This window comes from Miniopterus natalensis, chromosome 14, assembly GCF_054644295.1.
Source record: "Miniopterus natalensis isolate mMinNat1 chromosome 14, mMinNat1.hap1, whole genome shotgun sequence".
NCBI lineage: Eukaryota > Metazoa > Chordata > Mammalia > Chiroptera > Miniopteridae > Miniopterus > Miniopterus natalensis.
Window position 1 is genome coordinate 27,109,181 of NC_142094.1, and position 25,369 is coordinate 27,134,549.

Consider the following 25,369-nt stretch of genomic DNA (forward strand, 5'->3'; position numbering starts at 1 on the left):
AATTTTAGCCACAAATACAAAAGATTTCACCTAAAAATACTATTGTGATAATCTTTTAGCAGACTGTGTCATAGGTTAGCTAAATTTGGAAAGAACAAAACCATCAAGGCCTTCTGTTGATGAAGCTGATGAATTTGTCTCCTCCCCCTGGTAAATCTGGTCACCCCAGTAAGGTAGACCTAACAACACTTAAGCCACCCCACACAGATGAGAATCTCTTCTGATTGCACCAGAGACTGATAACCCGGAAAGTGGTAATCAGTGAGTCAGGGCCAACCTCACAGAAATGGGACAAATGAGGACTACAAGGAATGGACCTGGGGCTAGTGGCCCAAAATTTATTTCAGTGACCTACAAGGCTAGGATATGGCTGGTTGGTTGCTGTGGTTTAACTTTATGATACCAGTCTTTACCCATTGTGGGTAAGACTACAGGGGTACAGAACAGAGTCAGCACACACCTAGGGAAGAAAAGAAATGACCTAAATACTAACTGGCCACCAGCCACAAAAATGTCTGAGGGATTTCACAAGCAGTCACATGCCTGGGCCATCTCAACAGTAGTTGAGGCTCACATTAGACAGACAGAACCCTCAACATCAGCACTGGGAGACCTGGCTAGAAATGCCAGCTTTGCCTCCTTACTAGCTGTGTGACCTTAGGTAAGTCACTTGGTCTCTCTGTGTCTCACTTGGCTTCTGTGGGCAGTGGGAAAGGCGAATGCAGCCTTGCCAACATCATGGGGTTATATTTTGAGCCCCAAAAGAAGTAATGTGTGAAAAAGGGACTTGGAAAGGGTAGAGGGCTACATAAACTCTTACTAGGCTTTACTAGCACTGGGAAGTGTGGGGAATTAGGAAGTTCATCAAAGAGCTGACGTGGATGGTAAAAGGATCAAAAGGCCAAAATTCTAAGGAGAGGCTATAGAAACGATTTGTCCACATTAAACAGAAAAGGTTGAGGGCTATATTGCAGCCTGTGACTGGTTTTTACTCAGAACACCATGACTAACTTCTTTCATGTCTCCTGAGGGGGGAAAAACCCCCAAATAAAATGCATAATAAAAAAGGGTGCTTTCTGTCTCTGAAGAATGTCTTTTAAGAGTAGTGAACATCAGAATGTGTTACTAAAGCAAGTTAGGTATTCTCTAATTACCTTAGGAGAAATTTGTACCTGAGCGCTGGTGGCTTAGAAGTGATTTGGGCTGAGGACAAGGGAAGACACTTGTAAACTGGGTTTTCCTTTTCTTTTTTTTTTTGGTTCTTGTAATTAAATTCACAAGAATTTTTAGGCTGTAAGCTACATGCAGACAGGGAGTTTTGCTCACTGATGCATCCCAAGCACCTAGCACAGTACCTGGTGTTTAGTAAGTTCTGAATCAATATTCACTGAATAAATGAACAGAACACTGTGAGCTTGTCTCAGCATTTGGAAGTAAGACAGGCCCATTGTTGTGTACTCACTTGCTCTCTGGTTCACCTACCTAAGCAGGCCCAGCCCCAGCATGCTGTGAGCCTGCTCCATCAGCCACAGAAGTGGCTTCCAGACCCCAGGGAATTTGCATGGAGTGGAGGGAGTGAAGTCCACTCCAGTTCAGCTGGAACCATATATATATATGTACAGGGTGGAGCAAAAGTAGGTTTACAGTTATTTGTATGGAAAATAATATAATAGCAAATAATACAAGAATAAACTCTGTGTTTTGTGTACTCACAGCTGTAAACCTAGTTTTGCCCCACCCTGTATAAGGCTTCTCGATACCGTTTTTTATTTTGGGGTAACATTCCATTTGAGTTGGCACTATGCGAGAGAGCTTTGTGATGAATTGACTGAAACACAGGAAAGGCAAGGAAAAAAGTGTCCTGGAAGGCACCTTCCACCCTTAGAATTTCTGAGTAACAGATGAAGGGACTAAAATGGTTGTTTTGGTCATGTCTTTGGTTGTCTCTTGTTTCATAAAATGCAAACAGAGAGATGAAAGAGAGAAGGTTCTAAATTGTTCTGGCTTTCCTCTTTTTGAAATTTCCACAGGCTGTTGCCTAAGTAAATATTTTTAAAAAGCAAACTTTCTAATCCTAGAAGGCCGGGAGCTGCCAGGCCTCTGGTGAGGCTCTGATTATGTGCTTACAAGGGCACTGATTGAAATTGTTCTGTGACCAGTGGTGCTCGCATTGTAACCGCAATATTCTCTCAGGCACAACAGCCCTCGAGCAGAAACATGCATTCCAGTTAATTATCAGGATTCAAGGAGTGTGATCATGTGTCTAGGCCTGTTATTAGCATCGGGAGAAGCAGACCTGCCGAGCACTTGTTCCAAAGCCTCTGGGGTCACCTTCCCCAACCCCACCTTCCAGATGAAAAGGTGTACACAGATCTGAACCACCCTCCAGTGTGAGGGGGGAAGAGGCCACTTTGAAGGGCCTTAGGATTGGCCAGCAAGCAAACAGGTTAGAAGTTCAGTTTAATTGTGGGTGCCTTGTTCCTGTCCTAGAATCATAAATGTCGCCTCCTGTCCCATCCCGATCTACATTCACTGCTGTCACCGAAGGCCCAGGAGCCCAAACCCTTCATTGCTCTGCGAAACAATTAGATTTGTGGTGCATGGGCTGCTTTTCGGAGCCTGTTCTTAGCCGGTCTTCTCTTGATTCACTCCATACTCTGGCCAAGGGCAGGTGAGGCAGGCGCGCCCAGCCCCGTTGTCAAGGTGAAGAAGCTAGAGCCCAGAGAGGTTAAGTGGCCTGTCCAGTTACACAGGCTAGGGGAGGTACCGGGAGCACAAGCAATGAAGTCGGACTGCTTGGGTTCACATCTTGGCAATTCCTCTTAATTAGCTCAGTGGCGAGGGCTTTGGTGACTCAGTTTCCTCACCTGTAAAGCGTAAAGAGCAGTGATACCTGCTTCATGGGGTGGTTGGTAGACTAAGAGATAAGGCAACGTAACAGAGTGCTTAGTGCTTTTTTTTTTTTTTTTTTTTTTAATATATCTTTATTGATTTCAGAGAGAGGAAGGGAGAGAGCGAGAGATAGAAACATCAATAATGAGAGAGTCGTTATGAGGATCGGTTGCCTCCTGCATGCCCCCGACTGGGGATCGAACCCGCAACCCAGGCATGTGCCCTGATCGGGAATTGAACTGGGATCTCCTGGATCCTTGGTCCACGCTCAACTGCTGAGCCACGCCCGGCTGGGCCAGCGTGCTTAGTGCTCTTAAATGCTCAACAAATATTAGCCGTTGTTATTATTAGAAACGTGATCGTTATGGAGAGATACCATCGGGCCTGATTTTTTTTTTTTTTTTAGAGAGAAAGAGAGACATTGATTTTGTTGTTCCACTTATTTATGCATCATTGGATGCTTCTTGTATGTGGCCTGACCTAGGATCAAACCCACAACCTTGGTGTATTGGGATGATGCTCTAACCCACTGATTTTTAATCTAGTTCTTTTTCCACTAGAGTACATAGTGCTGCACCCAGAACCAGGTGTGGCATTTGCCTTTTACCCAACCCTTTTCTGCTGCCCTGACCACCTTTCTCACTCAAAATAGTGAAAACTTAAACTCTCTTTCTAACCATTGCAGCCTTTTTGGCTGCCATTCAAAATTCTGGGCAGGTGTGAAAGGATGGGATGTCTCTTCAGCTTTGTGGCATGTGGTTAAGAAGTGTCATCAGATACGGGGAAAGAATAGCTTCCCTCCTGGCTGCCACCAAAGGCTGGAGTGATGTGAGAATAGGAGGCACAGCTGGTTCCTTCCAGCATCAACCACCAACCCAGGAGGCAGAGGCAGAACTGGAAAGGGGGTCCTGGGGCTCCTTGCCCTGAGTCCTTTCCATTCCCCAGCTGCTTGCATCAGCCTGCAGCTGTGGCCAGTAGTACGTGTGAGGGAAGAGTCAGGAAGGAGGGGGGGTGGCCTGAACAGGGCTTCTGGGTAGATGTCTCCCCAGTGGCCTCACTGTTGACTGCCACCACCTCAGTGGCATTCGCTACACTGGGAGCAGAAGGTGGCAGCTCAGAATTTCATGATCTAAACCTCCAAAAAAAGGCGTATCTGAGGACAAATCCTTCAGAGGATGTTTTCTGGGGTCCTTGTCTTTGCTCGGAGGCAGATGGGCCGGGCCTCATCCCCTCTCACTGCTGGGAGGACATATGTTGGGTTACTATCCAGAGCTCTGCTTGTTGAAGTACAGACAGGGAGCATACTTCGAGGTCCCTGCCTTGAGGGAATTTAAAATGGAACTGAAAAAGCAACAGCGTAGAGACCACCTGAGACAACGGCCCAGGGCAGTCCCCTCAACAGGTTACACTTAGGCTAAGACTGTCTCTTATGGAGCACTGTCTCCAGATTCTGCAGGCTGCTCGCTCACTCACTCTTCCTAAATTTTAAATTTCTATTCCACATTGTCAAACCTCATTGGAAAACAACAGTATTATGGTTATGCATATTGATCTTTCTGGGGGAAAAATAGGTGTTATGTCAATTAGATTATTGTTATTGTGGAACTTGGCTTTCAAAGTTTGAGCGACATTTTCCACAAGGGTGTAGCTTGTTATAAATTACGTGCAAATAACCACTGCTTTCTGGATTGACTTTTCCCCTTACAACCTGAACCTGAAGTTCCTCAGTAATACTATCATCATTATTCTTGGAAGCTGAAACTCAGAATTCAGGAATAAATATCACAAATACTGTATATATCAATATTTGAAGTATAGCTACTCTTGCTTTTAGCTGCTGCAGGTGGCTCTGCACCACATGATTTAGCTGAACGATGTGGGCTTTTGCAATTGAGAGTCGAGTGCTCATATTCTGGCCCTGCAACTTCCTGTGTGAATTTGGGAAAGCTCTGTATCTTCTATGAGCCTCAGTTTCCTTATGTGTAAAACAGAAAGAAACAGCCCTATTTCTGAAGGTCACTGTGAGGAATAAAGCAAGGAACCTAGAAAAATGTCTTGCTGTGTCTGCAAAGTAGGTATTCAATAGTAGTAACAATTTAATAGTTAGCTAGCAATTAGTGAGTACTTACTATGTGCCAAATAGTGTGCTGGGTGCTTTACATATATCACCATATTTAATTCTCAATACACCCATGAAATATGTATAATCATTTTGTCTACTTTATAGGTGAGGAAACTGAGACATAGAGAAGTTCCATAACTTGTTTAAAACACAGAGCCAGGTAGTTCTGCATCAGGATTCGAACCCAGGACCTAGGATTTGAACCCGGGCCATATGGGCCTCCAGAGGTCATAATCTTAAACACAATAAAGGGTGACCATTCTTATCAAGGTTATTCCGTTGAAATATGAAATGTTTGTGTTTGTTTTCATTTTTGGTTTAAATGTTGCAAAACAACTGCTTTGACAATCGATGCACTTACTTTCCCCATCCTTTTCTAGATATAAAAACAAAGTTTCTACGAGAAGCCTGACATTTTTTTGGAAAAAGGAAAGTTACTTCCTGTAACCTGGTAATGTAAACAGGCTAGTGATGTGTGCATTAAAAAAAATCCAGGGATTTCCCAGTTACAGGGAACTTCGTTTTTCATAAATTAAATGTGTAACTTGAAAGATTTAAAATTTAAAGGCATAAAAGGGTGTAACTTGGAATGGAGCTTTTGCTTCAAGCCTTTATGATCAGACTGACAGATTATGACTTATTAACCTGGATGCCAGGCTGATATTTTCCTTGTCTTAAACAATCATGATAAATGGCACATTGATTTACATTTTATTTTTTTGTCAGCAATGGTAAAATGATCTGCAGGCTTGACATGATATATTCCTACTAGAAAGCTTCCTTTCTTTACTCTATTCATTTTAAATGGGACAAAATTCACATTGTCGTTTCCTTACTGAGAAATAGACAACTAAGGAATGTTATTTCATTAAGACTCACTGAAACACAACGCTGATGTCAGTAAGCATTTCTGTATATGCTCTCTCCTTGCTGAAATCTTGTCAACATGTTCTCATTCATTTGCAGAAGCTGAATGATAAAAAAAAAAAAATCTCAAATGTAAAAATTATAATGCCATGGCCATTAAGCAGGACAGACAATGGCAGGAAAAAAAAAAAAAAAAGTCATAGAGGTTAAAATATTTTGGGGGGTGGGTGCTTCCAAGGAGGCCGTCGGTATTGGCTACCCTCGGCCCCAGTGCACTAGGCTTGGAAGGCGGCCTGGAGGTTTCCACCCACACTGCACTTTCTTTATTCCCTGAATGCACTTTGCTTCCTCCCACCGCGGGGCCTTTCCATGCCTGCTCTTTCTCCCTGGAATGCCCTCCCCACTGACTTTCCCCTAATCCTTGCACATCCCTCAGATCTCTGCTTAGAGAAGCCTTCCTGAACTTCCTAGATTCCATTGGGTTCTTTGTCTTTTTCCTTCATTGGGGTCATACATTGCCATTATTTGCAATTGTGTATTTGTGTGATTGACTACAAGCTCCATGGGAGCAGGAACCAGGCCTGGTTTTAGGCACCACTATATGCCCAGAGTTTTGGCATAGCACTTGACACATAGTAGATGCTTAAAAAATATCTGCTGAGTTACTGATAGTTCATCCTAAAGGGAACCTGAGCACCCTGTTTAGGCCAGTGCTGCTGCTGCTGCTACAAAATAAGATCATAGGGGGTTTTATTTCCTCTTGACCAGATTATTTGTTCAATGAAACAAGGCTTTGGTTGCACAGTCGACTGGTGTGAAGCAATGCTTCTCTAAGGCTTTACAACAATTTTGATTGGCATTATCTAGGCTTGGTTTATAGCCTCGGGGATTACCAGATTCAGAGTGAGGTGCGAAATGTAGGGAACCATTCATCAGTTTTTCTCAGCACACGGGCACTTTTAAGAAAGACTTGGCTGGATGGCAGATTTGGCAATTCGCCTCATTTTTACTGAGATGTATGTATCCTACATTATTCGTGTTTGGACTCACACCCTGTGTGTGTGTCCACAGTTAAGGGCAATTCTGACACTTCTTTGTTTCCCACTCCTGTAGCAGTATTAGAATGGAAGTGGGTGAAAATGACATAACAATAGAAATAGTCTATAATGGTGTTCAAAATGTTTCTTATTAAATCAAAATGCAAATGTTACACGAATTATTCGTAATGTGCCTCATGGCTGATTGTGATTCTCCGTCTCTGTGGTGGGGGGAAGAAAGCTGAAAACCACTCACAGAGGGGACTCTGAGGGCCACCTAGGACCCTAGGCTGCTTCCCCTGCTCCTTGCCGCCTTCTCAGCCCCCACCTTCAGGGCAAGCCTACCAAAGGGCGCCTATGCTTCCTTCCTCTTATTTTCTGGATCTGGAATCAGGACAAAGCAAATCAGAATCTGGTATCAGTTTGCTACTCTTTTAATAACACCTAATACATCTTGGCACATCCACTTACTTGGTCATTTTGACAACTCTCTTTTAAAGAATGGCACTGATTTGTTCAGCTTTTGATCAAAATAAGTTCAAGTGTCTAAAATAGAGACCATGGTACATTACATCTCTGTATTCAACTGCCACATTCCTCCTTCCTCCCCCGATTCACTTGCCAGCACAGTATCTTACTCTATAAACACCTTTGGTGTTTTTATCTGTCTCTACCTATTTCTTTTCTCACTTCTTCCCTCCAGGAAGGATACTGTTGGGGTTGGATTCTCTTATTACAGGGTCTATTAGTAGGCTGGCTTTGTGCCAACCTGGTCACTCCATCCATACATAGGTGGAGAGCCCAAGAATTCTCCTTTCCCAGTGTGTGTGTGTGTGTGTGTGTGTGTGTGTGTGTGTGTCCATGTCAGTCCCTTGTCCCTTGCCTCTTGAAAGCCCTGACCTCAGCTTTCCTCTCCTCAGAAATGCCAGAGGAAAGAGATGAAGTTGGAGAAGGTGACCTGTTTCTTCCCTAGTGGGCTGAGCCAGGCTCCCAATCCTGAAAGAACTGTTGCATTTCCAGAAGTGGGTTTTCCTCAGCAAAAGATGTAGCGACCAGAGCAGTGTACTTGGAGTCAGGAGACCTGGTTGCAAGTTCGGACACCACCACTTACCAGCTGCGTGACTTTAGGCAAGTCACTTTAGCTTTCTGAATTTATTACGTATCCACAGGGTGGCTGGATTGAAATGAGTGTGTCTAGACTTTGTTCCATTACACTCTCAAAAATACAAAGAAGGAAGGAAGGAAGGGAGGGAGGGAGGGAGGGAGGGAGGGAGGGAGGGAGGGAGAGAGAGAGAGAGAGAGAGAGAGAGAGAGAGAGAGAGAGAGAGAAAGAAAGAAAGAAAGAAAGAAAGAAAGAAAGAAAGAAAGAAAGAAAGAAAGAAAGAAAGAAAGAAAGAAAGAAAGAAAGAAAGAGAAAGAGGAGGAGGAAGGTTGGAAGGAAGGCAGGAGAGGGAGGGAGAGGGAGGGAGAGGGAGAGAGAAGGGAAGGAGGGAAGGAAAGAAGGAGGGAAGGAAGTCACAGGAAGTATCCACTGACCCGTTTCCAGCGGAGGTTCAGGGAAGGCCTCCAGCTCCGGCCCGGCGCCCGCCCGGAGCCCGCTCGGCCTCCCCGCCGCCGTCGGCTGCCTCCGCCCCGACCCACTCCCCGCGCGCGGCGGGCTCGCGAGGTTCCGCTCGCGAGGAAGGTGTGAGTTGTTGGCAGGCTCCCAATAATTCCAGACGGTCAGTCACTCCCATTTACTATAACTTGCTTTTCAGACGACCCGGGCAAGCCCGCCTCCCCTCGGCGGGACGCCCCCCCACTGGGCCCCCGCCCGGCCTCCCTCCGGGAGGGTAGCGGCCCAAACCCGCGCGGCTCCCCGGCCGGGGCCGCCCCAGCCCGCGCCCTGCCCCGCGCGCCCGGCTCACCCGCTCTGGGCGCCCAGGAGCTCCCCCTCGGGGCGGCGCTTGGTGGCCGCCAGCGGGTTGGCGGCGGCGCCCGCAGCGGGGCGGCCCGGGAGACTCGCCCGCCCGCCCACGTGCACCCAGAGGAGCGAAGCGCTAGCTGTCGCCGCACCCGCGCTCGCCGCCGGTGGGTGCCTCACCTCGGAGGCCGGCGGGGCCGTCACCCGAACCCCGCTGCCACGACCCATATTTGCATAACTCGGTCAACGCCCCCCCCCCACTCTTTTTTCGAGTTCAGGGCTGGAGATGCGAGTCGGGCTCCCCTCCGAGGCGTCGTCTTGCCGGTGGTCAGCGCGGGGGCCGCGGGACCGGCCGGATCGCAGGCGCAGCGGGCTGGCGCACGTGGTAAGAGCGCAGTTTTCTTTCCTTCCTTCCTTCCTTCTTTCCTTCCTTTCTTTTTTTTTTTAAAGAAACTGGACTTGGCACGTTTTTGCCGAGGGTGGGATGCCTACAAGGGTGCTAACCTTGCTTCGATTTCCTTTTATTTATTTTTTTAAATCTCCAATTGGAAAAGAGCGCGCAGCACGAGTGAGAAACTTTCCCCAAATTTCTCTGGGCGTTTGAAGTCAGGAATATGGCGGGCCACTGGAAAACAGATTCCGCGGCGGGCAGGGGTAGAGATGGCTCTCAGGTGGAGGGGCAGAGGCCGCCCCGGGCCACCCGGAGGCTCCGACCTCCGCGTGCGGGGCCGGGCGGGAGCTGGCTCGCTGCGGCTGCGGCTGCGGCTGCGGCAGGTGAGCTGCGGGAGGGCCGCCTGCAGCTCCGCGCTTCCTCCACGGCGTGGCGCAGTGGTTCTCCTCCGCCCGAACCCCCACGAGGTTCGCGCGGTCCCAGACCCGGGGCTGGGAAGAGCCGCGCCGGGTCCCGGAGGCTGCCCCCACGCTTCATCCCAGGCCTGGCCGGCGCTGGGGCGGGAAGGGGCCAGCAGGCGGCGACGCGCCAGGCTTGAGCACTTGGGACGAGCCTCGCGCGGCGCCCGGGCCAGGCCCGAGCGCTCCCGGTGCGGGCCCGGGTGCTCTGGCAGGTAGGAGTGGTGCGTGCAGCGAGCCAGAGACCCGCCACTATCTGGATCTCTGAAAAGTTTTAAAAAATTGCTTTGGGAACTAAGGGAGGTTCACATTAAGGTCAGGTCTCTCCCCCCCCCCCCCCCCATTTTCTCGCAAAGGGAAACGCGTGTGGGTGATAGTCGCTCCAAATTGGCATTAGTGATGCTATTCGCTTTCCGGACCTCACCCAGGTGGCTCTTGACGAGAAAAAGGAAAATCTGCCTTCTAACGTGTGAGCTCTGGAGTAGGGCGTGTGCGGACTGCGCGCACCCCGGAGCGTAGGCTCCCCGGGCTCGGGGGCCGCCGTAGCAGCGGGTCCGTGCGAGCGGTAAGGTGAGGATGGGCGTCTTCGCAAAGTTCTCCGCCCAGCAAGCCCGGGCTCCCGCTCCGCCGGCGGGGCGCTCTGCTGGCGAGGCGGGCGCGCCGTCAGCAGGGAGGTGTGTGGCATAAGGTGTGCAAGTGGGTGTGTGAAGAAGGCAGCGGGGGTGGGAGCGTGTGTGTCGGAAGTGGAGCGTGTGTGAGAGTGAGAGAGAGTGTGAGTGAGTGAGTGTGTGTGTGTGGCCGGGCAGGGTGACTGTCCAAGCCTCCATCTGGACGCCCCCACACAGCCGACCGCCCAGACGCGCCGGGAAGGGCGCCCGCTTCTGAAGGGGGGCGGGGAGAGCGCGGGCAGAGGAAGGGGGGTGGTCTCCCGCAGAGGGTTTCTCTCCAAGCTCCGGGCAGTTATTCTGCTCCTCCTAGGGTTTACCCCCCCCCCCGGCCCCAAGGTGCCCAGAATACTTAAACAAACAAACAACCCAAAACCTGTTCCGTTTTCGCTCCTGTATAAATAGAACAGACTTTCCAAAAAAGCAATACCGCATTCACTCTTATCATCAGCCACTTCTTTCCACCAAGTAATTCAGAAAAAAGCAGTCAGCTTCCGTGAATGCATGAAGCTTTTTTTTTTTTCTTTTTTTTTTTTTCTGCCTCCTTTTTCTTGCGGTTTTGAGCTGACAAGAAAGTGAGTAGGGGTTTGACTGTAGTGTCTCGGCTCCGCTCGGTTTCTTTCCGAAGTTTAATTTTCCGGAATGGCTCTCCCAAACAAGGGCTGGGGAGGCGGGGCCGCCGGCACCGGATCTTCGCCTTTTTTGGAAAGTCCCGGAGAACCGGAATTCCTCCCCGCCCCGGGAGGCCGCGCCGCAGCCCGAGCCCGCTCGCTCGCCCCTAGTGGCCTGAGCCCGACCCACCGTGCGCCCCCCGCCCGCCAGGCCCTCGGCCCGGGCAGGAGCGGCGGCTCGGGCCGCGCGCCCCAGACCCCCGCGGATCCCCGGGGCCAGCGAGACGCGACCGCGAGCCCGGCGGAGCCCGTGCAGCAGAGCTCGTATGCAAATCAGCCATGTGACGGCAAAAGCCGCTTGGCCCAGCCCTGTTCCACAGTCCATATATGGGCAGCGACGTCACGGGCATTGAGGACCTGCTCATAAATACTTAGAGCAACACTTTCCGTCTAACCGAGAGAGCAGCAATTGATTAATAGCTCGGCGAGGGGACACACTGTTACAACAACACTACACCAGCAACTCCTGGCTTCCCAGCAGGAACGCAGGAGAGAGCCAGTGGCAAAGAGCCATTTTTCTTCTTTCTTAAAAATACAGCAACTTGTTTGCTAGTTTTGTTTCTGTTGGATTTTTTCTTCTTTTTTTTTTTTGGTGGTTGCTTTTAAGTGTGGAGGGCAAAAGGAGATACCAGCCTAGGCGCAGCGCAATCCCACTCCAAAACGGCTTCTCTGACACTCCAGGTAGCGAGGGAGTTGGGTCTCCAGGTTGCGCGAGGAGCAAATGATGACCGCCAAGGCCTTAGACAAAATCCCAGTAACTCTCAGTGGTTTTGTGCACCAGCTGTCTGACAACATCTACCCGGTGGAGGACCTCGCCGCCACGTCGGTGACTATCTTCCCCAATGCCGAACTGGGAGGCCCTTTTGACCAGATGAACGGAGTGGCCGGAGGTAAGCGCGTGTTCCCTTCTCGGGCCGGGACTCACGCAGCTCGGGGGTTGTGGGTGGGGTGCGGCGCGTGTGCAGGACTTGGAGGAGAGGGGTTGGGGTGCGAGGTGGACGGTGTTGACAGAACTGGCTTTGAATTCTGAGACTGGGTGCAGGAGGGGCCCGCGGAAGCAGGGATCCGGTGCTGGAGCTGGGCGCGCGGGCAGAGGTACCGGGTCGCCAGCGAGCCGGCGTGCGTGCGCCTCTCGCGCCCAGCTCCCGGCGGGCTCAGGGGGGAGAGCAGAAGAGGTGCACCACCAGACTTTGGGGCTTGTGCAAGCCCCTCGGCCCGCGGCACCTCGGCCTCCCCTCTCCCGGGGTAGGGGCGAAGTGACGAGAAAGTTCGGGGCTCTGGAGAAGAGCGCTGCGCCTGGAGAGCCGAGCGGCGGGGAAGCGCCGGAGGAAAGCGTCCGCTGCTCGCTCCCGGGCAGAGCACACCCGGGGAAAGCCTCGGAACGCGCAACCGGTGCGGCCTTAAGAAGCGCCCCCACCTGCGCGCCGCCCGCGAAGTTGAGGGGGTTGGCGAGGCTGGGAGGAGGGGCGGCGGAGGAGGGCGGGACGCGGCGCGGAGGCTTCCAGGCTGCGGGTGGAGGCCTGCGGTGGCGCTGGTGCCGCTGGTTGTCTTGGCGATGCGGCGAAAAGTGGTCTCCCCTGGCCCCCGCGCCTTTCTCTAAGCCCCGCCACCGGCCTTGCGCTGGGGCGGCTACGCGGGGGTGTGGGGCAGGGTTGGGAGGGAGAGGAAACCCATACACGCCTTCCTCCGTTGCGCCGGATTCCCTCCAACTGCGTTCTGCGGAGCGCAGCGAGGGAGGGAGGGAGGCAGGCGCCGGAGGTGGGGAGCAGCCGGGACATCACGGACCCCTTTCTCGGGCTCCCCTCTAGGGCTGGCACTTTGGCGGCACTGGCTGGCATCAGTAGCCTGGGTGCTGTCTGCGTGGTGCCCCAGCCGTGGGACCCCCAAGCAAAAGAGAGGGAGAGAAGTTCCAGGCAGATGGGGAATTTTTAATGTTGTTGTTGCTATTATTGGGTGTTTTTATTGCGGACGAGAGCCACAGATGGCCGTGGGGGGGGGGGGGGAGTAGAGGGGGGGCTTGGGAGCAGCTCATCCTGCTTGCCTGGAGGTAGTTTGAGTCCTAGACTGTACCGACTGCCACAGTGGGGTCTTGGAACAGCCTCCTCTTGCTGTCTCTGGGCAGCGACTTCCCCACCCAGCTCTAAAGCACTAGGACCCTAGGCCCTGGGAAAGCACCGGTGTGAGAGGGGGTGAGCGGGGCTCTTGGCTGTGTTCTCATTGCCCCACCTCCATTCTTCCCTCTCCCCAGATGGCATGATCAACATTGACATGACTGGAGAGAAAAGGTCCTTGGATCTCTCATATCCCAGCAGCTTTGCTCCCGTCTCTGCACCCCGAAACCAGACCTTCACTTACATGGGCAAGTTCTCCATTGACCCCCAGTACGCTGGTGCCAGCTGCTACCCAGAAGGCATCATCAACATTGTGAGTGCAGGCATCCTGCAAGGGGTCACCTCCCCAGCTTCCACCACAGCCTCGTCCAGCGTCACCTCCGCCTCCCCCAACCCACTGGCCACGGGACCCCTGGGCGTGTGCACCATGTCCCAGAACCAGCCCGACCTGGACATCTACTCTCCGCCTCTGCCGCCGCCTCCTTATTCGGGCTGCACAGGAGACCTCTACCAGGACCCCTCAGCGTTCCTGTCCCCAGCCACCACCTCCACCTCCTCCTCTCTGGGCTACCCACCGCCTCCTTCCTACCCGTCCCCCAAGCCGACCACGGACCCAGGTCTCTTCCCGGTGATCCCAGACTATCCTGGATTCTTCCCACCACAGTGCCAGCGAGACCTACATGGCACAGCTGTCCCGGACCGCAAGCCCTTTCCCTGTCCCCTGGACTCCCTGCGGGTCCCCCCTCCACTCACTCCACTCTCCACTATCCGCAACTTTACTCTGGGGGGCCCCAGTGCGGGGGCGCCAGGGCCAGGGGCCAGTGGAGGCGGCGAGGGGCCCCGGCTGCCTAGCAGCAGCTCCGCCGCCGCCGCCGCCTTTAACCCCCACCACCTGCCGCTGCGGCCCATCCTGAGGCCCCGCAAGTACCCCAACAGGCCTAGCAAGACTCCGGTGCATGAGAGGCCTTACCCCTGCCCGGCGGAAGGCTGTGACCGGCGCTTTTCCCGCTCCGACGAGCTGACGCGGCACATCCGCATCCACACCGGGCACAAGCCCTTCCAGTGCCGGATCTGCATGCGCAACTTCAGCCGAAGTGACCACCTCACTACCCACATCCGCACGCACACCGGCGAGAAGCCGTTTGCCTGTGACTACTGCGGCCGCAAGTTTGCCAGGAGTGATGAGAGGAAGCGCCACACCAAGATCCACCTGAGACAGAAGGAGCGCAAAAGCAGTGCCCCCTCCTCGTCGGTGCCGGCGGCTTCCACGGCCTCGTGCGCCGGGGGCGCGCAGGCTGGAGTGCCCCTGTGCAGCAGCAACGGCAGCGCCATTGCTGGAGGGTCCCTGGCCACTTGCTCCTCTAGGACCAGGACACCTTGAGACCAGACTCAGGCTGCCACGCCAGCTTCTGGAGGTCCCAGAGGCCCTCGGTCCGCTGGAGCTGCACAACAAACACTACCCCCCTCTCCTGCCCCTCTCTCCCTCCACTGGGCAAAGGGCCTCGGGGGAGCCCGGCTTGCGCCCCTTTCCACTTAGAAGCAGGTCCTTCCTAAATGTTAGCCCACCTTAGTCTGTCTTTGGTGAGTTGACTATCGCCCCAAGGTCAGGGGGAGGTTCGGAAGGGGGCTTGGTGGGGGTCCCTGGCCTAGAGGGCTGAGGCCTGACCCTGCTTTAAGGGTTGTTTGACTAGGTTTTGCTCTCCCCTCTCTTATTTTGACCAGTTACAGGTTTTTGACTCTGAATGTCAAGAGTTGATCTGAAATGTTTTGTACAGTAGATTGGGAGATGCTGATTTCTTCAGGTGGGGACAGCAAAGACAGAAGCAAAACTGATGTGCACTTTATGGCTCGGGACTGATTTGGGGGATGTACAATGAGTAAAGCATGGTCTTTAAGCTGCATTCTGTGGCCCTACAACAGTGAATCAAAGCTTATCTAGTCCTCTCAACCCTTTAAGCAATATGTATTATAAACTCAGAACAGAAGTGCAATGTGACAGGAGGGACATAGCAATATCTGCTCCTTTTTGAGTTGTTTGAGAAACGTAAAGACTATTTTTGCAGTGTATATCCACTCAGATTTTGTGTATTTTTGATGTGCACTGTTCTCCAAGTTCTGAACCTTTGGGAAAAAAAAAAAGTAAAGCATTTATGACCTCTTGAAACGAGTCAGAGGTTAACTTATTTAAAAGGGGATGTACATATATTCTCTGAAACTAGGATGCATGCAATTGTGTTGGAAGTGTCCTTGGTGCCTTGTGTGATGTAGACAATGTTACAGGGTCTGCATGTAAATGGGTTGCCTTACTATGGAAAAAAAAAAATCACTCCCTGGGTTTAGTATGGCTGTACATACCTGCCTATTAATATTTGGAATTTTTTTTTTAGAAAGTATATTTTTGTATGCTCTGTTTTGTGACTTAAAAGTGTTACCTTTGTAGTCAAATTGCAGATAAGAATGTAAATAATGTTACTGAGCTGACTTGTTTGGTTATTAGCTCTTAATAGTTGTGGAAACAAATGATTTATTCTAACACAAGACCACTAACTGAAGTTCAGATAATGGATGGTTTATAACTATAGTGTAAATAAATACTTTTCAACAATATCTTCGCTCTAGAAATCATTTCTGAAAGGTTGGCTGGATGGGAATTCAGCAGTCATCCAGTGATTTTTTTTAGCACTTTGACAAGTCAGGATATCCAAGTTTTCTGTGCTAGCCTCTCAACACCAGCCCTCTCACCCCAAAGCAATCTCCATTCATAATCAAGCGCTGGTGCTCCGGGGATTTCCCCAGAGCATTAGTGTAAAAGCGGGGAGGCGTGCTTTTGACTCATTGTTCCGTCCTCTGCAACAGCCTATAGCTTCTCACCCCTCCTGAGTGGGCTCCGGAAAATAAATACTTACAAACAAGTGCCCACTCGGAGACTACACATTTGCCACTGCTTTCAGAACCCTGACCAGGGCCAGGAACTCAGACGAAATGTGGCTTTGTGGAAAGTGTGGTGGTGTGGTCAAGCTGGAAATGACTTTCAGGTTCCTGGATTAGTCTCACAACCACAGAAAACTTTTTGAAAAGTGCTATCACATCTTCAGATCAAAAATGTATTCAGATACTACTGATGACAGCATTAATGGGTTGCCAAAGGAATTACCCTAGGACTCATTTCTCCCTGATTTACCCCTATTCAGAAGGATCATTAACCTGCCATAGGTTTGGTGGGTCTAGAGATTACTAAAACACCCAGCTCACCAGCCTTAAAATCTCAAAGAAATACAATTTTAATTAAATAGGCAAATACTGTCCTCCATGGTACTGGGTAATGGTTTGCAAGAGTACACTCTAGGGTTCATTTTACTGCAAGCCTGTTGCAGTGATTTTAAAATATAAAGTCACCAAAAAAAGTTGTCAACTGTCATACAAAGCAAATGATTGTCTTTATGAAGTTATCTCTAAAATTGGGTCTAAATATTTAACTTCACCCTCTGCTTCTGGATCCTTACACAAGCGTAACATCTTGGAGTGCCCACGATTTAGCTACATTGTCTGAAAACCCTGTCCATGTTTGTCCTGGCTGATAAATGTTGGCTGTACTTGAGCAGACAGCAACAGCTACTCCTGGAAACTGCTTTTTGCCTTCACCAGCACTAGATTTTGAAATCTAATATGTGGAATTAACCCTTTTCTTATTTCTTCCCTGTTCAAATTTCAAAGATGTAGAATACCTCTTTCTGTAACTACTAAATAGAAGTTTCTAAACTTGTGTTAGATTGTTCCAATGACTGGTGTTAACTCTTAGATTCCTATTTCCTAGCTTGTCAGCATATTATCACTCTTGCCTGGCCAATTTTGTTTAACATGTATAAAGCAATGCCACATTTTGATAATTGTTTTTAATGCAGACTTCCCTCCTATCAAAATTTCATTAATTAGCATATAGCACACCTAAGTTTTATAAGATCTATATCTTGCCAAATTTTAATTTCACAGCAACTTCAGTCAAGATAATGTAAACAACTGTTGACAACAGACTAAAAAAGCTTTTTAAGAGAGTAAGATTAAATACATTTTGATAGTTAAATCGGCCACACGCTCACTCTTCCCCTGACGCAGGCTTGGTGAAGTGGTGTAACATACCGTAAGGCGTTTCTTCAGGTCAACCCCGTGGCTTTTACCCCTTGATTTCAACGTGTTAGGTCAGTCTTTAATTAGGTTTTACTTTTGGCTTGAAACATTCAGGTGCTTTTCACAAGTGTCTCATTTTCTTACTTTGCTCAAGAAATAAAGCATATAAAGCCAAGTGGGTTCCTTCTTATATTCAATGCTTTATTGAATAGTAGTACTGTTCCAGCTGCTACTAGGAATTCTTATTAAAAATAAACTTCTGGAGAGTAATTCCTTAAAGATCAAAATGCATCTGAGATGTTCAGTGAATGCAAAAAATAGGCCTATTACACCCAAATAAGCTTTTCCATTATTCATAAACCAGGCTATTTAATTTCAGTATCCTAACTGCTAATGAAATTAAGACACATTGTTGGGTATATATGTTAAACATGCCTGTAGTGATATTTGAACAGTTCAATACAGTGTGTGTGTATGTGTGAGACAGAATGGTCAGCATCATCTCAAGTGCCTAAAATGCCTCCAGTCCAAACAATTTTTACAGTAAAACTAAAGACAAGAAAATATTTAAGTCCAAATTTTCTTTCCTTTGTGGATGAAAGTATTTTTTGTTTCCTTGCACTAGTTTATTTTTCCTTAGGTCAAATAGAAAACATATTTTCTGTTGCAGCAAAACAGTATGATTAAACATTAAATAGTTTCAGATATGTTTTCAATTAGACCATTTCAAAGCTCACTCTCAAGGAAATAAACTTTAGAATCTGCAGGCCCCCAGTTTTTAGTCCAACATTATCTTACAGTATAGACCATGAACCTTTAACAGCAAGTAAAATGTAGCCACTGTAGAAAGTAATATTTTCCTTCTCTATTTTGCGATAATCAAATAAGATTAACCTCTAAGCAATTTCAAACATGCCTTTATTTTCCATAAGTACTCTGATTTTAACCCAGAAACGTAAACATCCCTGGACCTGAAAATTCAGTATTTATATGGGGCTTAACAAATGATATCCCTCTTTGACAATAGATGCCTCATTGCACTAAAGGGATCAATGGTCCTGAGTTCAGACCAGGAGAGTTACATGAGTGTTACTGCCCTCAGGTTAGAGTTGAATAGCAGTGGGCAGAGCCCTGAATTAAAGATATATTGCTTCTCCCTCAAGCAGTAGAGCAATAGCACAAGGTTCAAAGTCATTTGGAATAGATAAGAGATAACAGAGTCCTCTTGGGGTGCCAAGACTGAGGTACCTACAAAGGGACAATGCAAAAGGAGGAATAAAAGGTGGAGATTTTGGGAGAAGTTAAGTGATGTAAGTGTTAAAAGGTCAGAGAACCCACTCCTGTTGACAAACACATATTACTTTAAAAATAGGCTCACCATTTTTGTTAATAAACAGCAATTGGTATAAACTCAGTTTGTGCAAATCAGGCTTAGTAAAAAATCAATTCTCAAAGTAGTACATAGGTGCACAATACTCTCCATTCATATAAGTGGCCATGGATATAACCAGAAAATTAAAAAGCTTTAAAAGTAGACAGAGAACTTCTTACCTGTGAGAGGCAATTATTGCATGTTATTCAATAGAAAATTAAGTGATTAGTACCATTGTGCTCATTAGTCTTTGTAGGGAAGACAACTTTTTCCCACAGTTGTTACTAAAACAGTCTATATTGCAGGAATACATGGGAACACAATAGCAGCACATGAAGTCAGTCCTAAGTTCATGCAGAAAGGTGCAAGGTTTTTCTGCACATTTGTCTTTGTAATAACAAGAGTCTTTTCTCAGTGGCTCACTAAAACAGGTTACATTTTGTGTTCACCATTAATTTATTCAGAATTTATTAGTGAACCAAAAGTTTCACTGTTCCTTTTGAACTAAACTAGAAATATGATATTGCTGTTTTGGCCTGCAACAATTTCAGTTATTTTTTTGAAAAGCACCTTAGTTTTTTCCCATTCAACTTGCCTGTACTTTAGAACTTTAACACTTTTCATAATGAAGTTTGGAAAAAAATATCTCTTTATTACTGTCCTATTGCCTGGATGATTTCTTATAGTCAGTTTAATGTACTCCAGGTTGTATTATAACATACACATTACTATCCATAATCTTAACTGGTCTTAACTTTTTGCTACAATATAATTCAGGTGGGTAGGTATGTGACTGATAACTAAACACACTCATACTGTGCTATGAAAAACATCCATTTGGTAAACATTTTTCTAAGAAAAATCGTTTGCACATCTAGAACTTCTTTTTGAACTGAATGCATGAAGAACTGCTTCAAACTGCCCCCAGGTTATATTAAACCACATCAGAATATGAAGCTACCATAAAGCAATGTTAGTAACCCTGGAGAAAATTCTTGGCCTTATGCCTGTGTCAGGATTTATAACATAGTGGCATGTCACCTTGAATAAGCATCCTTTTTGTAAAGAAAAAAAAAAATCATTGAGGATTTGCCTTTTCATTCTATTTTAAAAATTGGGAACAAATATTCCTTTACTCTGGGCCTCTGTAACCCAGTATGCATAAAAAGGCAAGGCACATACTGTTTTCCTACAGGGTCCACACTTTTCACCAATAGTAAATCTCCCTTTATTACAGATATTAGAACTGGACTGCCACATGGGCAAGTCAATCAAGAGGGCTTAGAAGACAGCTGGGCAAATTTTAATGTGTTCATTTCTACAGTATGTTTTTGCTAAAAGTTTATGAAAAAAGGAATCCTATAAATAGTAAAAAGGGGGAAACAATAGTGCTTCATGGCCTGAAGCAAATGGTGTCAATGTGTTTGTAAACAAAGTCAAGTTGCTCAGCCTATTAAAAGGACAAATATAAAACTAGTTACAGCACAACTGTTCAAGAGGCTGGGAGTGGCAAGTTTTGCCCCAACTTTTGGTGCCCTGAAATGGCCAGCAGGATAGTTAATTCTGTAGCCTTGATCACTAGTGCCTTCTCTCTCTTCCAATAGAAAACCACACTAGATGAAGTAAGCACTGGCTCTCCTGTGAGAGGGAGAGGGTTCTGAGAACAGGGCCACCAACACAGCTGTAACTACCAGCCCTCTGGAACATTAGGGCTGAGAGAATTTGAAATAGTCATCAACATTTTTCTCTACTTTTGCGGGAAAATACTACAAGTAAACAGGGACATGGAATTCAACAGCTGGTTAGGGGTGTTTTACATTCAGTTATCTGGAAGCATGCTGATTCAGTGCCTCTGAATCTTCTGGTTAGAAAATACAGATTTACCCTACCATCTCTTAGACTATGACAAAAGAAGTCACTTGAGGATAATATAATTTTTGCATTAAAGGTGAATCTGCAACAAGAAATCTGCTCAACTCACAGATCTGGAGACTCCATAGGGAAGGTAACCTCCATGTGACAATTTGTCACTGATATGTGCAGGTATGAATTTCTTAGTAGATGCTGCCGGAGTAAACCAGATGTGGCTACTGGGCAAGGGGAGGAAAGAAAATCTTGTCCTCTGCATGCATAGCTATGTTTTGGGGATGATCCATCCCCCAACTCTGGAAAAATGATTTAATTTTCACAACAAATTAATCAGGCAGGGCAGCTCACTTTAAACAGTAGCTCATCTCTTTAAGCCTAGTTTTTAACCAATGTCTTGAACTAAAAACAATTCAAACCACTGGGTCATGCACAGTCAATAAGTTAAAACTATAATAAGGAGTAAAGGGCATAGGACACAAGTGGAAAACAAACCCTATTTACCCAGGGCGGGGGCGATGGGGGAAGAGAAAACCTTTCAGTGTATTTTGTATAGAATGGGAACAGAGGGAAGAATATTTTCATTATGGCTTTAGGATGGAAGCACTTCAGAGAGTCCCCTGCTGCCCTCCTCCTCTCCCTCCCCCTAAATCAAAACCCTGGTGGCAGTGACAGAGCCAGGAAACAACCTAGCCTCCCCCGCCCCCATAACCGTGCCCCGTGGCTGAAGTCCAGTCGTCCACGATTCCCAAGGTTCCCGAGGAAGCAGTTACAGCCCACTCCAGTAGATCCAATGCCCAGGCAGCCGGGGGTAGGGAGAGAGCCCTTGTGGTCGCTGGCAGCCAGGCCCAGATCTGAGCAGGGCACGGCTTCTGGGAGCCTGCGGCTTCAAGGGACGACCTTGGGACCTGGATAGGGCTCCCCCTCACACCAGAAGTCATCGGCCTGCGGGGTCTCAAGGAGCCACACCTCTCGGGGCAGGTCACAGCTAGATCCGGGGGCCTCCTTGGCCCTGACGGGTTCCAGCACCCGGTAATAGTGGCAGTCCCGGCCGTCGTCGGGGTCGTAGGGTGGGGCCAGAATGTCCAGGAAGGCGGCGGGGCCGTCCACAGCGTCGATCTGGTGCAGGTTGTCCCGGTGCGGCGTGAGGACGCAGGGGCCGCTGGCCTCGGTGTACTCGGCCCGCGAGCGGAGCACGCCAGGCCGGACGGCGTCCCGCTCCCGGGCCTGCAGCGGCGGCTCGAACTGCTCGGGCGGCGGGGCCCGCGGCTGCTGCCCGCCGCCCGCCTCCAGCTTGTCCAGGCAGCTGATGCGCACGGTGCCGTAGAGCACCTTGAGCATGCCGTGCATGCCCGGGTGGTCGTGCAGCGGGATGGACGTGCCGCTCTTGAGCAGGAACACGCCGAGGCTGAAGCCGTCCGTCTCGTAGATGTGCATGTAGGTAACGGGTGGCAGGTTGGGCGGCAGCGGCTGCAGCGTGGCCTTGCGCGGGGCGATATTCAGGTCCTCGGCGCGGACCTGGGTCAGCAGGCTCTTCAGCTTGCTGAGGTTCTCCAGGAAGCCCTGCGGCACCGGCGCGTCGGGGCCTGGCACCGCGCCGCGGTCGGAAGCGCTGCGGCCGCCCCCGCGGCCTCGGAAGGTGAGGCACGCCTGGCGGGCGACCCGCTGGATCAGGGAGGCCATGTTGTCTCCGGGCATGCACTGCGGTTCCACCGAGTGCCGAGGCCGTCCCCCTCCTTTCCTCCGCCCCTTGCGGTCACCGGCGGCCGCCACGGCTGCGCGCGCCCTGGGCGAGGCGGGAGGCCCCGCAACGACCGGCTCGTGGGGCGCGGGGCACCGCTGCCGCGAAGCTCGGCAGGCGCGCGCTCGCAACTGCCCGGCGCTCCTGCCTCACGCCCCCTCGGCGCGCGCACGCGCACGGCCCCCACCCGGCACTCGCGATCCCAGAGCAGGTACCGGCCTTGCGGACCGTGGCAGGCTCTGCCTTACGCCCGACGCTCCATTGATGCGGCCCGTACCTACATGGTGGCCGGGCGCTTGGAGCGCCTTGCACAGCATGCTGGGACTTGTAGTCCGTTATTCCGCACGAGCTCCGAGAAAGTGCCTCTGTCCCCTGGAAAAGGGGAGGATTAGATTTGTTGGTCATAAAGCGACCTTCCTTACGGTTCCAAGATGTTTGAGTATTTGAAAAAAGGCGAATTGGGCGCACGAGAAAGAACCAGTTAACTACAACTCCCGGCAGCCCCTGCAGGCTGGGGTGACGCACTTCCGGCAGGTGGCTTGTAGCTTGGAGGCTTTTCGCCGAGAGGGTCATTGACCTTTTGACGCCGCTGGGGCGTGGTCGGCGGTCCAGGGTCGCTTTCCTCTGGCCTCGCTCCTGGGAAGGAAGGCTTTGGGTTTGCTTTAGCACCTCGTGGCGCCCTTTGCAGCACTGTGCCACGGGAGTTATGGGAGGGCACGTTCGTGATTTTTTATGTTTCTTGGGAGAGGAGAGGGTCGAGGCAGTCCCTGGTGGTCACAGCGACTCCTCTGCACGGTTGTCCCCAGCTGCTGTTTGCATCAGGGTCTGATGACGCCACTCCTCTGGCTACAGAGCACAGTTTTTTGCTTGGACTCGAGAGGTCATTTGCTGTGGTCACGGATTCTGTACACTCCTGTTTATCAAACCTTGGTTTGCCTAAGAAGCACCTGGCGGGGGAGGGGGAGGAAGCTATTTAAAAATACAGATTACCGGTGTCCATACAGAGATTCATTCACTAGGTGATTCTGAGGAGTCCTGTAAGAAACAATGGTGTATGAGAATCAGGCACGCTCTTACCCTGAGTTTAAAGTCCCTTTGGACTTCCAAAGTTCAACATGGGCTTCCAGTTCATTTTGTAATTGGAGTGGTTCAGTAAAGGCATGCTTTTTTTAGGGAACTATGTAACCTATATCATGAACACTCAGTATTTATATACTAGGCACTGTGTTAAGTGCATTACATTATGGGTATTACACTCTTTCATCCTCACAGCAGCTCGTAAGAGGTGAGCTCTGTTGTTCTCAGTTTGCAGATGAGGGACTAAGTTGCATGAGGATAGTAAGTAATCAGCGGGGCCCAAACAGCAGAGCATACAGTTTTACCAAAACCAGTAGCATGAATTGGTGTTAAAAGCACCAAATGTGGAGGATATTGTTTTTCTAGTGTACTGTGCTACTTTATGTCTTTAGACAAACCCTACCCTCTTAGCTCCTCAGTTTATTCACTTGTAGAGTGATGGGGTTAGGGCGACAGTCGATCCGAACCCTGGTTATTCATCAGAAGTTCATGAGGAGCTTTATAAAAGTAAAGATTTGGGGGTCACATCCCAGGAATTCTGACTCAGAACTGGAGTGAAGCCTAGAATTTTTATTTTTAAGCTGTTCCCTAAATGATTCTTCATTATCAGCCCAGTTTGAGAACCAGTATTAGATCTGGAAATAGTGAATCAGTTCTTAATATTTGGTGATTTTGATTGACATGGTGACTTTGTTTTAGAAAAGGACTTTTAAGATTAATTCATTTTCAGAGGTTGCCGTGCCATTTTTAAGGTATTTAAATGTACTGTCAAAGTTCACCCTGTAATAAAATCCCAGACATTCTTTTTCTAAAGTGAGGAATATTTAAGAGAAAAATCCCCTTCCTTCATTTACAAATCTGGATTTTTGTTTATTGGTTTTACTTCTATTAAGGTATAATTAGTGGGTGAAGGGGTTCCTAATATAAGGTTGCAGGAGAAGATTTGACTTTGGGTGGTGGGCACACAGTGCAATATACAGGTCTTTTAACAGAAACCCATACCTGAAACCTCTATGATCATATTAACCAATATCACCCCAATAAATTTAATAAAAAAGATATAATTAGTGGGTGGTATAGATTCCATAGAACACGGACTTTAGTAGTATACAGATGTGTTTGATTTCTGAATCTGCCACTTCTATTTTTTGTAAAAATATATCTTTATTGATTTCAGAGAGAGGAAAGGAGAGACAGAGAGAGAGAGAGAGAGAGAGAGAGAGAAACATCAATGATGAGAGACTCACCGATTGGCTGCCTCCTGCACACCCCTGACTGGGGATCGAGCCCACAACCTGGGCATGTGCCCTGACCGGGAATTGAACCTCGATCACCTGGATCCTAGGTGGACTCTCAACCGCTGAGCCACGCCTGGCTGGGCATTTTCTTTTTTTTTTCCTGCCACTTCTTAATAGTTGTCTGCACTTATTTAACTGCAGCTCATCTATAAAATGGAATAATAAGATATCTGTGTAGACACTGATGATCGTATGTAGAACATTGTGTCTGTGTGTGTGTGTATTTGGGGGGTGGAAGTTGTTACACAGTACAAATAAATGAACAACATAATTTCAGACAGAGATAAATTTATGAAAACAAAACAGGATGATAGGATGGTGTGGTGTGTGCATATGTGTAGTGTTACTTGGGTTTTCAGGGGTGACATTTGAGCTGCTCCTGAATATTAAGGAGTCAGTCATGGAAAAATCTGGTCAGAGCTCTTCAAGTCCAGGAAAACAGCCCTAAGGTTGTCTTGCAGACCGAAGGGTCAAGGGCACGTACCTCGGTTGCAGGCTCCACCTCCCCACCCCTCTCCCTGGGGGGTGCCTGTGGAGGCAACTTATGGATGTGTCTCTCTCACATTGATGTTTCTCCCTTTCTCTCTCCTCCCTCCCCTCTACTCTTTCTAAAAAAAAAAAAAATCAATGGAAAAATATCCTCAGGTGAGGATAAGAAAAAGAGTATTAGATACCTTGACTTTGGCCCGGTGGGAAGGATCTTGGTATAACTGGGGACCAGAATGAGGGCCTGTGGGGTTAGAGAACACAGTGACCTTCCGAGTTCCCGAAGG

General features: G+C 48.9%; 2 protein-coding genes across 2 annotated transcripts; one reads left to right on the forward strand and one right to left on the reverse strand.

Annotated features, from left to right (window-relative positions):
• Nucleotides 1-9,107: 9,107 nt before the first annotated feature.
• EGR2 (early growth response 2) lies at nucleotides 9,108-14,498 on the forward strand. Its single transcript, XM_087824143.1, has 3 exons — nucleotides 9,108-9,206; nucleotides 11,788-11,896; nucleotides 13,255-14,498. The coding sequence occupies exons 1-3, from the start codon at nucleotides 9,108-9,110 to the stop codon at nucleotides 14,496-14,498; spliced, it is 1,452 nt and encodes a 483-aa protein (XP_087680269.1).
• A 3,645-nt stretch (nucleotides 14,499-18,143) lies between these two features.
• ADO (2-aminoethanethiol dioxygenase) lies at nucleotides 18,144-22,209 on the reverse strand. The gene has a single exon (XM_087824403.1). The coding sequence runs from the start codon at nucleotides 22,176-22,178 to the stop codon at nucleotides 21,369-21,371; it is 810 nt and encodes a 269-aa protein (XP_087680529.1). The 5' UTR covers nucleotides 22,179-22,209; the 3' UTR covers nucleotides 18,144-21,368.
• Between the last annotated feature and the right edge of the window lie 3,160 nt (nucleotides 22,210-25,369).